Genomic DNA, 15,286 nt, shown 5'->3' on the forward strand with positions numbered 1-15,286 from the left:
TCTTTAAAAAAAAAAAAACACTCGCAGACTGAAAAGTAGTCAAAGGGGAAACATCTTTCGCATCTTGACTTCTTCTCTGAGTCATATTTTGCCAAGATGATGGTTTACTATAAGCACATAAAATGCATCCCCTCCCTGGTTCGCTTTACTTTAAACATCCTATATAGTCTTTAAAACTACCTTAACATCAACTTCATTCCTTTTTTACCATTGGTAGTACATTAGTCTGCAACCAGTAGTGTTCTTTGAGCAACAAATCACAATATGGTTGCATCCTTAATGTTTCTCCATATTTTCACACTGTATAATCAAGCTGGCAAACACAGTTTTCCATGTTTGTATGTCATCGATGCTTGGCTTCATAAATTAATAAACGGCACCACAAATACTCATCCAGTGTTTTCTTTTATTGGTCAAGAAGACCCTCGTGATTCATCCTTTGTTGATTCAATGCACTCATCCAAAATCAGCACAAAGAACTTTCTTCCCACTTTGTCTTATTATTTTTTCCATGCTAGACATTACGGCGTGATCGGAGTAGCTCATACATCCAGCCACTAGGCGGCGCCAAAGTTACGTTCTCCCTGTGTTCTACATACAGTATATTGTCCCGGTTAGATAATGAGTCGTATGTAGAAGCAGACGCAACGTGATGCTGTGTGTTTGTTGCTGGCCTGCTGCATGACTTCAGTAATACCTCAGTGTTCATCATACCCGCCTTTCTTTTATGTTTAAACAAAAGCATAACTCAATTATTCAATTATAATTTACAGGAAACACACTGCTGAATTCCTTGTCCATCTTTAACTTTACATTTCATTGAACTGACATACATGCACAAGGAAAAAGAGAATGTGCTACATAACCAAATGTCAGTAATAACAGGTCATTTAAAGAAAACTCAAAGTCTTTTGGTTCCTGTTTAATGATATTTAAACATACTAAGAACTGCAAGAAATGGTTGCATTGTTGGCGGTCAAAGATAAGCTATAAGTAGATAAAAGTCCTTATCCGCTTCCATGACCAAAACAAGTGATAGATGCAAACTTCATTAGAACAAAAACACATGTAGACTGTAATCCACTTGTTGCAGTAGTGTTGCAGTAAAATGTTATTTGCACTAGAGAAAATGAGTTAATACATTTATTGATCTGGGTCTGTATCAGAATTAATAAAGTAAAAGGCTTTATGCAGATTTAATTTGTTGAAAATCTTTCACTGGTGTCACCTGGGGATGAAAAACTTTCACACCAGGCCTTGTTGATTTTGGTAAACCATTATATGAAAGCTCCGTGGGATGTTAATGTTTTTGTCACTGATGATGCATATTGCTTCCCTCCATAACCTCCGAGGCTCTCAGACCAGACACAACAACTACATTGACTGCACTCGCCCATTCTGTGTACAATGTGTTTGTGGACTTTTAATGGTCATATGAGCTAAGAGACTCTTATCTGCTGTCTGCAGTACACAAACATCGACTCACACATATCTGACAAGCTCTAACTCTGACCAGTTGCATAAGTTAAAAAAAAAACAATGCCAACACAATGATACACTTTGTATCTTCAGAAAAACAGGGCAATGCAGCTGCAGGAATAGGAAGCTTAGCTAAAAATTATTCTCAACCAACTTCATTTTAAACCACTCCAGCAGCATATTAAAGAAACAAAGTTGATTTCTACTCCCGGCAGTAGAAAGGATCTTTGAACAAGTCGGTTTAGCCTATAGAGCGTTTTGGCTTTACCGTGTTAGACGCGAGATGTGAGATCATCTCTGTTGAAAGCTTAAAGGTGCCAACCTGTGCTGTTCACCAAGTGGAAACTTCAGATGAGCCAAATGAAGCCAAAGCGTAAGTGCAAAAAGATGCATTTCCTGGAGTGTTTTTTTTTTTTTTTTTTAAGATTTATTTTTGGGCTTTTGTGCCTTTAATGGAGAGATAGGACAGTGGATAGAGTCGGAAACCAGGGAGAGAGAGTGGGGAACGACACGCGGGAGGGAGGCCACGGGCGGGATGCGAGCCCGGGCCGCCCGCTTGAGACGACAGCCTCAATACATGGGGCGCGCGCCCTAACCATTGCGCCACCAGCGCGCCCCAACGTGCCCATCTTGACAATAGAAATCCACTTGTTCATGGCCTAGGAAAGAAACAAAAACATATTTGGTCGGAGTAATTAATGGGTTCATTGGCATACACTGTACAGTTTTTTTTAATTACGATATAATGATATAATGCCACATCCCTTATTATATATGCATAAGATCTTACTGACAGGTGGGTGCATTGTAGTTGTATGCTAGGTGGCGAAAGGTCTGTCTCAGCTCCATATTTCTGCCTGTTGCTAGAGCGACCGAAAGTTAGTTTGAGATAACGTGTCCAATATGGCAACTGCCACCAATAGGCTTCAAAACTATGTTGCAGAAACCAATGGATGACATCACTGAGGTTACATCCATGTTTCATACAGGCTATATGAGAACTCTATTGGTCTAGACTTTTGTAAATAATAGAAGAGCCTTCTTTTGCTTTTCACTTTCTCATGTTTTAGCCGCTACCTTTGCATAAAACTTGTCATAATCTCAAAATAGGTGCAGCCAATCAGAATTCAGTATTCACATAGCCCAATATATAATAAGTGAAAAAAACATCTACGAACCTTTAACTAACACAATAAGAAGAGCATTAGATTATTGCTGAAACATGATAGTGTGACTTGAAGAAATAAAATAACTCGATTGATATCATGTCCCCTGTTCCCCAGTGAACTATGACCCCCTCAGTCAGTTCGAGCCAGCCATTGGCCTAGAGAGCAGGAGATAGCGTCTGTTTGCTCATCTTTTAGGAAATAGGCGAAAGTCCAGCTTGTCATGTGTCTGTCCAAAACCCTGTCTGGAGAAATTTGGATTACAGATCGCGCAAAGGAAGATTAACAGACCAGGGTCTGTGTTGTTCTCAATGTTAGATTTTTTGCAGGATAAGCTTTGGTAATTTTTATTGGTTAAAACTAGGGGTTGTATTTAGCCCATTGTATGTGTGTGTGTGTTTATGTGTCGAGAGAATGAGTGTGTACCTGCTGGTCCTGTGTCTGGCTTTGCTGCAGCAGCCGGGAAGAGCCAAGCCAGACACTCCAGGATGTTTAAATCCTGAGGCGGTGAGAGTGGCTGAAGAGGCCATGGACCAGATCAACCAGGACCGGACAGAAGGTTACGTCCTGAGCCTCAACAGACTGTACGACCTCTCTCACACTCCTGAAAAGGTGAGGGAAAACACTCATACGCACATACACAGAAATGCATGCAAAAAAACATTAACGGTCATATACTGCCTTACACCTTGAAAGATGAAAAAAAAAATGTGATGGACTGGCAGCAGTGTTTGCAGAGCCTTGAATGGAGTAAAAAGGAGAACAATTGAGTTGTTTTCTAATATGCACTCCTGGAAATTTCTAGAAAATTTCAGGCAGGCTGCCCCTAAGATCTTGCAGAGTAAGTAGTTCACATCTGCCCCTAACAGCGGGAAACTGCCCCTGTTGCACAGAGGGGGGTCTCAGGAGGCAGGACGTGACGCAAATAGAACAATGCGGAAATGGTGGACAAAGCAACAAAGTCTGTAAAGATGATGACAGTCTCTGCCCTTATATGTGTACTTCAACATATTCACTATATTCCAAAAAGGGCAGAGAAGAACACACTCACTCACAGAAAACACTGAAGCAGTTTCATTACGTGCAGGAAGATGGCACCTGTTTCAGGATATAAACATCATCGCACCGTCTGACTCGCTTTTCTTGAATAACTCCTGTGGCATTATCACATCAGCTCAGCTCACCTCAACTTCACTTGGGGAATTTACTAAAGGGGGGGGGGGGGGGGGGGGGGCGGGGGCAGGGACAAATTGGAGTAAAGTCGGGGGAAAAAACTTGATTGTTTGCTTTTACAGATGAAGCTCAATCTGAACATTTTGTTACATTTTTCAGACTTTTTGTGTATGTATGAAAACCATATCGCTGTGTGTGTTTTTCCAGGATAAGGGTGGGTCTCTCTACAAACTGACCATTGATGTGATGGAGACCAGATGCCACATCACCAGCAGGAAACCATGGAAACAATGTGAGGCTAGAAATATTGGTGAAGTTCCAGTAAGTGCCACAGGATGGAGTATTATCTCGTATCCACATCAACGTTTCATTCAACATCTTATTAGGCTAAAGTCTCAAAAGATCCAGGTCTTTCTGTAGGCTCAGTATCCTCCTTGTTTACTGAAGTTGAATTAATGAAATCTTCTAGAGAGTTCTTTTGCATGGAGACCATACCAGACTTGACTTTTAAATCCCCCGCAGTTAATTGCAATAGCTACTTCACATTATGTTTTGTCCAAAGAAAATCAAGAAGAAAAAAACTAGTATGAATGTGTATAAAAGTTACTTTGGTGAAATTTGGTAACTTCTAATAATTCCATTGTAGAAATTAAATGAAAATGTTCACAAAATAGTGAGTTGCTATCCATATCGTAAGTTTGCAAACACATGCAACGTTAGCTGAGATGCTCTTATTGTTTCTTGAATGTTTTTCAAACTAATGACTCTCTGGTGTAAGCCTGTGCAATATTAATACGGAGCTAAATCCCTGCCGACACACAAAACCTACGGTCCAAATAAACCGACTAGAGGCAACACCAAAGAACTGCTGTGACAACAAGATGACCACGGTCAACACCTTGTGGTCAAGAACACTTAGCCTGCAGCTGACGATGCTTGCTAGGTGTGTTAACAGCCGTAAAGCTGCCATGTGGCATTTTCTTAAATTGGATCAAATAAGTAAAGTTGTAATACCTTTCTGATGTGCAGACACCAAATTCTACTGCAAAAACATGAATCTTGACAGAAACTTAAATGCAAGTTGTTAGTTTGTATTCCTCATTTAAACTTTTTTTTAAATTGTTGATCATTTTTGTTTAACCCCTTCTCCTTTGTTTGTATAATTGTGTTCGTGTCCTTTAGGTGTATGGAGAGTGTATGGTGTCGGCCTTCATCGACACTAAGGTCAAGCTCCAAAGTTACTCCTGTGCACTTCGTGAAGGTAGATGGATGGAGTCTTTCGGACTTCATTTGATAGCACAAAAACACATTCAGACATTGATATACTGTTGTGATTTGTAAATGTTACTGAGCATTCTGCAATCATTCTGTTTGCTTTAAGCCAATGGGAAAGAGCACACAAAGTCACAAAGAGTCTGGATTAGGCTACATTTGAACAAATACTTATTACGTTTTGTGACCCTTGTTCATTCTTGTGTTTAGTTCCTGCCACTGCTGTCATCGAGGTGTGTCCAGACTGCCCCACAGCCGAAAACTTAGACGAGCCGGTGGTAAAGGAGACGGCCAATCTCTCGCTGCAGAGGTTCAATGGAGAAAGCAGCCTGGCCAACTACTTCACTCTGGAGAACATAACCAGAGCCTACTCGCAGGTGAAGCAAAATAAATGATCATTTATTTAAATGATCAAAAAGTCATCATTATCTAAACCTTTAGGGTCAGCTCCCCTCTACAGTATATTTGCGTCGGGGTCCTGCTCACCCTCGCCTTATCCTTAACATGCACTAGAAATAGTCCTAAACAGAGAACCCAAAATGTGGCCAATAAGTTGACACTGTGGACAAAGTTTAGATTTTCAGGAGAGGAAGGTGGAAGATCTATATTCTTTGGGTATTATCAGACTCATCCTGTAAGCCCTGGATCGTCACGAGGCCTAATCTTTATGGGTCTGTGCTTCTTAAGGCTTAAATGTAGCATCCCTTGTGTTGTCCTACTTTTTCAATCATCAGGGATGTGTTTGGGTGTTCTGTATGTACCACTTTTATCAGGTTGATGGTATTCATTACATAACTATAGCTGAGAGAGTTTAGGAGCCTTCACTAAGTTTGGTTCATAGTTCACAGGTGTGTTACTTATTCCATGTCTCTGTGTGCTCTCTCAGTGGGTGTTTGGGCCATCATACTTTGTGGAGTACACCATTGTGGAGACGGTGTGTTCAAAGAAAACAGATCCGAGTGAACTGAGTGGCTGCACACCGATGGACTGTCCGTTTGCTGTGAGTTAAACACACTATTTATTTTTGTCTGTAGTTAAAAGCTGAACACATTGAAATAATCCCCAAATGGCTGATTGATAGTATTTGTAATTGCAATGTTCAATATTCACTTTAAAGAATGTATTGACTTATTCATCAATTTAAAGAATAGTCAGGGGGAAAGAAGAACTCGACACTCCAAACATGTGTTGGTTTGAAAACATATTTTTTTCTGTTACCATGGCGGTTGTCACTCAAGAAGACCGCCTGAGTTCAAACCAAACAACAACAACAACAACAACAACAACAATGCTGAGTCTCTTCTGATCGAGGTTAAGCCTTTGTTGATTTTTGTCTCTGCAGCACAGAGGCTTCTGTGTGGGCTCACACATCTTCCAGGAGGAGGTCTATATTACATTCTCTTCTGGAAAGACACAGAAGCTTCCGAGCCCAAACCCAGTGGAAGTGAAGTGTGAGATCTTTGAACCTCAGGTAATGACTTTAATGGTCACATTATTATTCTATTATTATAAGTTTCAAGAAGTCTCAGAGCTCCCCAAAACATGTCTGTAAAGTGTCTTGCTCTTAATCCACTCTGATTCTGTATTTGATCATGCCCATAAACCCCTGGTGTAAGAAAAGAAAGAAAATACTTTTCACGATGTTTCACTGACAGAATAGTGGGCTGCTATAATGTAATAAAATAAAATCTTCATTCTCTCACTCAGATCTGAGGGTTATTGTCATATGAGCGTCTTGTGGTACGATCGCTGCATGGTTTAAACGTCCACTCTTTTCATTTTTTTTCCTCTTTTTTGTCCCTTCTGTAGGCTGCAGCTGCGGAGGAGCAGGCCCATGCAAAAGCAGACAGTGGACACACAGGTCATCAACACTGCAACCACACACACCTGCACCCCCACGAGCACATGCACTCAGTCACACCAAGCTCAGACCCCATCACCTCCAAGCCCCGAGGCTCCCAGGGGACCGTGGTGTATCTGCCCGCACCTATCAGAGGCTCCCCTGCAGCCAGCTCCTGCCCCGGCCCGCACAGACACCGCCTGGGTATAGATAGACTCAGGCTCTGATTGGCTGGACCAGGAGGCTTGTTCTTTGATCTGTAATTCAGCTAAATATGTCTGCATGTTGTAACTAGATAGAGTAGTCAGTAATACCAATTATAATCATTGTAAATCATCTGATTACACAGATTGTTAATTTAAGCATTTCTGTGCTAAACATGTATGCTTTGCAGTCAGCATTGTATTGTTACTGCTGATCAAAATAAATGAATAAACTACAACTGTAAACCATAGCAGGGAGTTGTATAATTAGCAAAACAGACATTTTTTTTTTTGAAGATTTATTTTTGGGTGTTTTGTGCCTTTTATGGAGAGACAGGACAGTGGCTAGATTAGGGAATGACATATGGGAAAGGAGCCACAGGTGGGATTTGAACCTGGGCAGCACACTTGGAAGACTATAGCCTTCATACATGGGACATGCAAACTAACCACTTCACCACCAGCGCCCCAACAGACATTTATTTTGAAAATCATGCAAATGTATCAAAAAATATGTTGTTGTTTTTTTTAAATGACCTTTTCCATTTTAATTACAAGGTAAGAAATTAAAAGGTGTCACTACATTGTAGACTTGAACTTCTGATGGCTCCTTTAACTTTCTTTATATTGTACCAAAGTCCAAAATGTGAGCATTATGTCGAGTACACACTAAACAATGCTTGGTTAACAACAACCCGAACCCCACTTTTGACTACATTGCTGGGTCAAATTAGTCGACCTAAACACTGGGTTAAACAGGTAACCAAGTAAAATGGGTTACATGTTTAATCCAGCTGAGTGGGTCAAACATTTGAATGTATTTCCCCTTGAGATGCATCATCTCATATTCAAGGGGGTCCTAACACGAATACGACCTCTCCTTCAACCTCTCCCACCCAACCCACAGCTCCCATCTGTCGAACAAGTCCAGGTCAAGAAATAGAGAATGACATGTATTAAGAGCAACAGTAGAGCACATCATCTTTGGATTACTTGTTGTAAAAAAATCAAAAACGAGAACAGATAAGAAAATCAACTTGAACTGAAGCAGTGGAGTGAAGAAATGAAATGAAGTATGGTAATGGTTTTCACGGGGGGGGGATCAGTCAAATCTGAAGGAGCTCGATATTTAAATGTGAATACATATAAATATTCAAACCATGGTTAATTGTTACTACGGTATGTTGCTGGTTTATTTCTACCATAAATTCCTGAAATATTCCAAATGTTGGTACATTTTTAACGGAAACTTGTCTTATTTTTACCTCATAAATAAGTTGTCATTTTCACATGTTTCTTCCAGTTAAACCTACAATAATAATAATAATAATTTCAATTGATTTAGATAGTAAACAAAAATCTTATACATTAACCTCTTACAAAATACACTCAATATTTTCTTATCAAAATTCTACACATAGGTATCCATGAAACATAAATATTCACAAGTGCTCCACATCAGCAGCATGTTTTTATTATGACTACATGATAGCATGCCTTTATCCTTTATTGTTAAGTTATGTTCTATAAATATTGTTTGAAATACTACCCAGTGACTGGATTTGATTCTTTTATAGCCTGATATAAAATATTTGAGCGGTGATCTAAACATGAACACAGGGACTTTAAGTTAAAGTTTGGTTACAATAAATATCAGCTTAATAAGTGGGCTACCTTCAGGATAAATCAAAGGATGACAGGCTGAACAATGAAGTGATCATTTACATTCATCAAGACATTCATGATCCATATGATTTATAATTCTTCAAACGAACCGGAGGCTTTCTGCCACAGAGAGAGAAGCTGTCATTACCGTGAGACCATCACATCCCCGTCACTGCTACAGAGTCCTGTGAACACGCTCAGCTGATCCCGGTGAGCTCGTGAGGGGGGACAGTCCGGCGGACAGCTCGCCGTGATCGTATAGTGGTTAGTACTCTGCGTTGTGGCCGCAGCAACCCCGGTTCGAATCCGGGTCACGGCAGTATTTTGAGGGTTCATTTGTGACACTGGTATTTAACGCGATGAAAAAAAAACAGAGAAGAGGTGATATAGAAAGCAACCGGACACCGAAGCTGCCGTTTAGTCAAGTAATATGAACCACAGAGAGAGAGAGGGAGAGACTATCTGTGTATCACTGCACCATCATCTGCATTAGATACCTCTGTACACAACAACACACTGACCATAGAGCTCTAAGAAAGACCTTTTCACTTCTTCTTTTTTTGTTTTATTCTTTACATTTTTCTATTTGTTATATGTTGTGAGTTATCTGTAGTCATCTGTAGGCTTTATATAAGAGCTAAGTGACATTTTCAACATGTATTTCTTACTGAAATACAAGGTTTTCATGTATAGAGCCAATACTTTATAAAACTGTAATCCTGCTTTGATAGGGCTAAAATTGCACTCAATATTTCAATACTTTCCCACTGTCATGTCCAGCTCTGTCTTAGGTTATGTTTTAATTTCTACATGTATTATTTCCTGTTTTGGGTCACTGGGTGCGTTCGAATTGTCCCTCCTATCTCCTTTCACTATCCACTTTACCTTAACCCCGGAAGCATTTAAGTGGCGGCCATGATAAGAGTCGTTCGAATTCTCTAAAAGCTAAGGAAAGGTGGGTCAATGCTTCCTTTATAACCTCCTTTAGCATAGGATACACTGGACCATCCTTTACGAAAGGAGATGAGATATGCCGCCCCACAATTCCTTGCGGCCGCAACATTTAAAGCGAGTCGCGCATCCGACCGTTCACAAACATTAACGATGATCGTAAAGTCACACATATCATGTAAGGGATAAAAAGATAAGAGACATTTTTATCAAGATGATGTTTTATTCAACACATTTAATTCACTTAAGAATGCTTTGTGCAGTTGTACATTTGTATGCTTAAAATATTATGTGTAGGTTATATCTTATATCTTTCATCATTAATGTAACAATTCATTTCATACTTATTTTGATGTTGATTTCTGAGTGGACAGGAAGCTGATGGTTTCACTTTTGTTACTTGTAGCCTGGTATTCTATATTTCTTTTATTTCAATCCCAACCTTGTGGTAATTAGGATTATTTCACCGGTAAGAAGGCACAGGGGAAAGTTTTTTTAGATGCGTTTTTTGTAGTCCATTTTCTGAACATTGTAGTCTCAACACGGCGGACCCACGTCATTAACCTCCGCCGGCCCGTCGCATTTAATGACGTGGCCTAGTGGAAATGTGGTCGGATTGTCAGAGCAACGAGATCGCCTTTCCCTAAGTCCTTTATGAATTCTCCTAACATCTTTCCTTAACCTCATGACGTTTTCCCCGGGGTTAAGGTGAAGTGGATAGTGAAAGGAGATAGGAGGGACAATTCGAATGCACCCACTAACCTCTCCTCTCATTTCAGATCCTTCACTTCCTGCCCTCATGTGTTTCCCACCTGTGTGATTGTCTGCCCCGCCCTGATTGTTCCCAGCTGCATCTCGTTGTGTTCCCCCTCACCTCAGTATTTAGTCTGTGGCTTCCCTTCCTTCTGTGCCAGTTCGTCTTTGACCTCTGTGTGAAGCGTACGAGCCTTTTGGTTCTCTTAGTCACTTTTTGGAAACGACTTCTGATGTGTTTTTGACGTTGACTTTGGCTGTTCCCTTTTTTGGATTCTGTCTGCTTGTAAAAAGTGAAGACTGTTTTTTTTCCCTTACCAAGGACTGTGTTTTGAGTCGTGCTTTTGAGTTCAATTACTTGTGGTTCTGTTACACCCACCAGTGGAGTGTGCCTGGCATTTATAATCAAATGATAATGCATATGTAGGTTTGAGATGAAAGAAATGAAACAAACAACAACAGCAGCTTGCATGTGTATGGTGTCCTGTTTTCTTCTTGCTGTTCTCCATCCATCCGTCCATTTTCTTCCGCTTATCCGATGTCGGGTCGCCTATAGGCAGCAGGCGCAGTAAGTCAACCCAGACTTCCCTCTCCCCAGCAACGTTTCCCAGCTCCTGCTGGGGGATTCTGAGGTTTTTCCCAGGCTAGATGGGTTATATAATCCATCCAGCAAACTCTGTTTCTACCTCGGGATCACTTCCCATTTGGGCGTGCCCGGGAAAACCTCCAAAGGTTCTTCACATCGTAAAGTTGCTTCGGCAAATCCAACTTCTATCCAGCTACTGTATCTGGTCTATGTCCATCTGTCTGATCTATATCTATCCATCCATCCACTTTCTATCCTCAAGCTGTTGTGTGTTCATCGATCAGGTTTGTTCTCATCCAAACCTTTCTTCTTGGCTGTTATAAACTCAAAATGAATCACACCTCTGTCTCCTCGTAGGTTTGCTGCAGTGTGTTAGGCACTGGACCGAGTCAATAGGCCCAGAACAGAACAGCAGTGCTGCTGTGATTTGTAGCGACAGTTTCATAGGCCTGTTGGGGTCGAAGCGAACAATGTGCCCTGTGAGAGAATTTGAAAGAGTTCAGGAGGACTTCGGTCTCCAGGGAGAGCTGGCTGAACACAAACTCATTTAGAAATAAAAAGAGTCCTCGAGCTGCCAAGTAACAGAGTGACTGATGTGTACTGTAACACAATCCAGGGCCACACAAAGGAAAAGAAACTCACTTGTAAAGAAACAGTAGCTCATACTTTGTTGACTTTGTTCTCTAAATGTAATTATTAATGAAAATCCTACAGCTCCTTTCCTCTTTCGGCGGCACCTTCCAGTGCTGAAAACCCCTGCAGTTCCTCGAGTGTCCACTTGAGGCTGGCTGCAGAAGCACAGGAAGTCACATACACAAAAAGCCTTTTACAGTAGAAATTTGCATCGTTACAGTCTGGTACAAAAAACTAAATTGATCTGATTAGCTCATGTCTCGATCGACACACATGGTTCAGGGGGTGAATTTTTTGATAACTTATCCGTTTTCATTTATTCCTTAACCACAACAAGGCGTGTTGCTGAACTGATTGACAGGTGGGTGCGGTGTAACACTGTGTTTGTCAAGAGGCTTAAGACCCGCCTCAGCTCCAGCTCTCAGCCTGTCGTTAGGTTGACTGAAAGTTCGACTGAACCAGGATTGCATGGCAAACATGGTGTGGGAAAGCTGAGGTGACCTGCAACTCACAATATGTCCACATGGTGTCACCATGAACTTTTTTTTCACTTCACAGCTGTCTCAGTCTGCAGCAAAGAGCAATCATGGAAACACATTGATGTATTTTAAATGCAATAATTCAAGAAGGAAAAGGCAAAGTATTGAAAGTCAATTTAAAAAATAGCTTTCAAAAGCTTGGTTTTCAAAACGTATGCATTGTTTTTAGGTTCTGATATGGTTGGAATGTATTTTCTCAGCAGTTGGTTAATTTAGGGTCAGGACATTTATTGAGTCTCAGGAGAATTGAGCTGTCCTCAGATACTTTTACAAAATACTGATATAAGACAAAGGTTTATCTTGAGAAAGAGTGTAACTCCCCTGGAAATCTCTGTAATCTCTTCAGATCTCTTTGCACAGCGCATGTCCACACTAAGGTCAGAATCTGCAATGAGCATAGACTGTAAATATCAGTGGACGACGCCTGAGTGACGTCAGCCATCGGTTACTGCAGGTGGCTCTGGAGGCTCATCGGCAGCCGCCGCCATGCTGGAAATCCTGTCTCATCCTCACTTTCAGTCAACCTAACGACAGACTGAGAGCTGGAGCTGAGGAGGGTTGACCTGTCAATCATAATCAGACCGATTTCCTTTTTTGTACCAGGCTGTAAACATGTTAATTTCTACTCTAAAAACTAGCTTTTTTAGCTGTGGTCTGTATGTGACTTCCGGGGTTCCTGGATGTGAATGGCTAATTGATTGAGCAAACAGAATTTAAGAGTCGGCCATTGTTGTAGTTGTCCACCTACTCGATGTGAAAAGTCTCAATTTTTAATAGGAAGTACATATTGCCATTTGACAAGATGATAGAGACGGTGCTGTTTTCAAACGTTTGCACCCTGGAACCCGTTTTTAAAATTCAAAATGCTGTTGTGGTATAAACAAACAGTCAAATTTAAACTACTGCCCAACACCCTAATATTTCCCAGTGTCAGTACCATAAAAAAAAAAAAGAATAAATAAGCAACACAATTTTCTTCTGGGAATGGGAATCTTCTATATTCCCATTTTTGTGCTCTTTTTTAATTATACTAAAGTTTGTGCCACCTAACCGTACAAACACTGTATTGTAAGAGCCTCATATGTAGACAGATACTCCATTTGGACGTCTTTGTCTTTGCATCAGAGGCAGATTATGTGTATATATCTTTGTTAATCCATCCCTGAGTGTGAGCTGATATTTCTCTGTTCCTCTTGTTTTGCATGTTGTTGCACAGCTTCAGGCACAATCAGAATTGTATTGTTGTCATCATTTGTCCCACTGCTTCCCTTCTTCTTCTTCTTCTTCTTCTTCTTCTTCTTCTTCTTCTTCTTCTTCACTGAAACTCTCTGGGGAGAAGTGGATCTACTCCTCTTGTTGTGTGCCCCACATTCTTTAAAAAAATCGCCATTATTAATTCAGCTTAAGAGGCCCTCAAGATGTGTGAGGCTCTGTGTGTGTGCGCATTGATGTGTGCATATGTGTGTGCGTGCAGTCTTTTACACACACTCACACACACACACACACGCACATACACAGCTTGCGGTTGCTTGTGGTTGAGCGAGATGCCAGAGAGACTGTCTCCAAGCTGCAGGGCTCCCGCTGACACACTGACCTCACACTTAATGGAGTCGGTACCAGAGGAAAAAGAACAGTTTCACACTGAAACAAGAAGCTGGTGTGTTTCCGATTATTCCACCCAAGTGAGCAAAAACGAAAGGTTCAGCTTTGAAGAGGTGAAAAATAACAGCTTTGTGTGGACGGATGGAAAGATGAGCTTTCATAAATGGCCAGAAGAGTGTGAAATATTCTCAGGCAAAAAATCCAGCCCGTTTTGTTGTGATGGACTTCTAATGTCTGATTCATACGTCTGCGGTATAAATCTGTGGGTTCAAGAAGCCCTGTACCTTTGCAGAAGCCACACATATGTCCTGACATGCACCTCCTTAAACTACACATCCAAATGACGCATATTGCAAGCCCAAGATTAGCATCGTATTTCTAGCATTTACAACATTTCCGCTATTGCTGCCATAGTCTAGAAGGAAGGGAAAAACGCTCTTTATCTGCTCCAAATCCAACATTTTAAGCTAGGTGTCAGTCGCCATGTTTTCCTGTACACAAGCAGAGAAAGTGGCATGAAAGGAAACTGTAGATTTAAGCATCTGCACATGCTCATGCACAAGCACAGGTATGCAATATCCCCGGCTCCTGCAGCCATGTCCGATGTGTCCTTAGGCAAAACGGCTAACCCGTAGCTGCTAAGGTTCCTTCAGTGGCGGTGTGCGAATGTGTAAATGGGATTAGTTCATGCTGATGGACACTTTGCTTGACAGCCTCTACCATCAGTGTGTGAATGTGTAGGTGTGGCCTGCGGTGTAAAAGCCCTCTGAGTAGTCAGAAGACTAGAAAAGCGCTACACAAGCTCAAGTAACATTTACCATTTTAACATCAATTCATGCTAACCAAAAAAAGTAACACTTGCCAACCTAACATTTTTTGCCAGATTCCTTCCTCATCTTTTGACTTATCAACTCCCATCTTTCAGTAAAACAAAGAAACCTCTCTCTAGATTTGAACATTGTTGGAAACATGAAGAACAGAGTCATATTTACTGCACTTTGTCTGCTCAAATAACAGACGACACGTGACACTAACAAACTGGTTAGTAGTCAATACTTGATAAAAAACGTGACAAATGCAGATGGGAAGTAGAATCCAGACTGTGTTATCAGAACAGAGCAAGCACAAAGACTGAATGCTAACATAGCCTTCATTTAGTTATTTTTTTCATACACTCTAATGCAGATCTGTTACATATGATGCTTTGACTTGATACTAAGTCAAACATTTCAGGCCTTGTCACACTGAATTCAGGGTTCTGTACTCTCTGGTGATGTGTTTACAAGGATTATACTCCTTAACAAGGATTATAGTCCTTGTAAACCCAAGCATTATGCTCCTTGAAAACAGAGAAATCTGTCAACATTAAACGACAGCCAACCATTCGTTTTCTAAACCACTTGTTCTGCTCAGTCTTTCAGGTC

At 40.9% G+C, this 15,286-nt stretch overlaps 1 protein-coding gene and 1 non-coding gene across 2 annotated transcripts; both read left to right on the top strand.

Annotated features, from left to right (window-relative positions):
- Nucleotides 1–2,850: 2,850 nt before the first annotated feature.
- On the top strand, nucleotides 2,851–7,227 carry si:ch211-284e20.8 (uncharacterized protein LOC563738 homolog). Its single transcript, XM_061034335.1, has 7 exons — nucleotides 2,851–3,257; nucleotides 4,026–4,139; nucleotides 5,001–5,079; nucleotides 5,301–5,467; nucleotides 5,977–6,090; nucleotides 6,433–6,561; nucleotides 6,900–7,227. Exons 1-7 carry the CDS (start codon nucleotides 3,060–3,062, stop codon nucleotides 7,155–7,157), a joined length of 1,059 nt encoding a protein of 352 aa, XP_060890318.1. The 5' UTR covers nucleotides 2,851–3,059; the 3' UTR covers nucleotides 7,158–7,227.
- Nucleotides 7,228–9,045: 1,818 nt separating this feature from the next.
- Nucleotides 9,046–9,117, top strand: trnah-gug (transfer RNA histidin (anticodon GUG)). The gene has a single exon. It is a non-coding gene; the product is annotated as a tRNA-His (tRNA).
- The last annotated feature ends 6,169 nt before the right edge of the window (nucleotides 9,118–15,286 follow it).

This window comes from Labrus mixtus, chromosome 3 (genome assembly GCF_963584025.1).
Source record: "Labrus mixtus chromosome 3, fLabMix1.1, whole genome shotgun sequence".
NCBI lineage: Eukaryota > Metazoa > Chordata > Actinopteri > Labriformes > Labridae > Labrus > Labrus mixtus.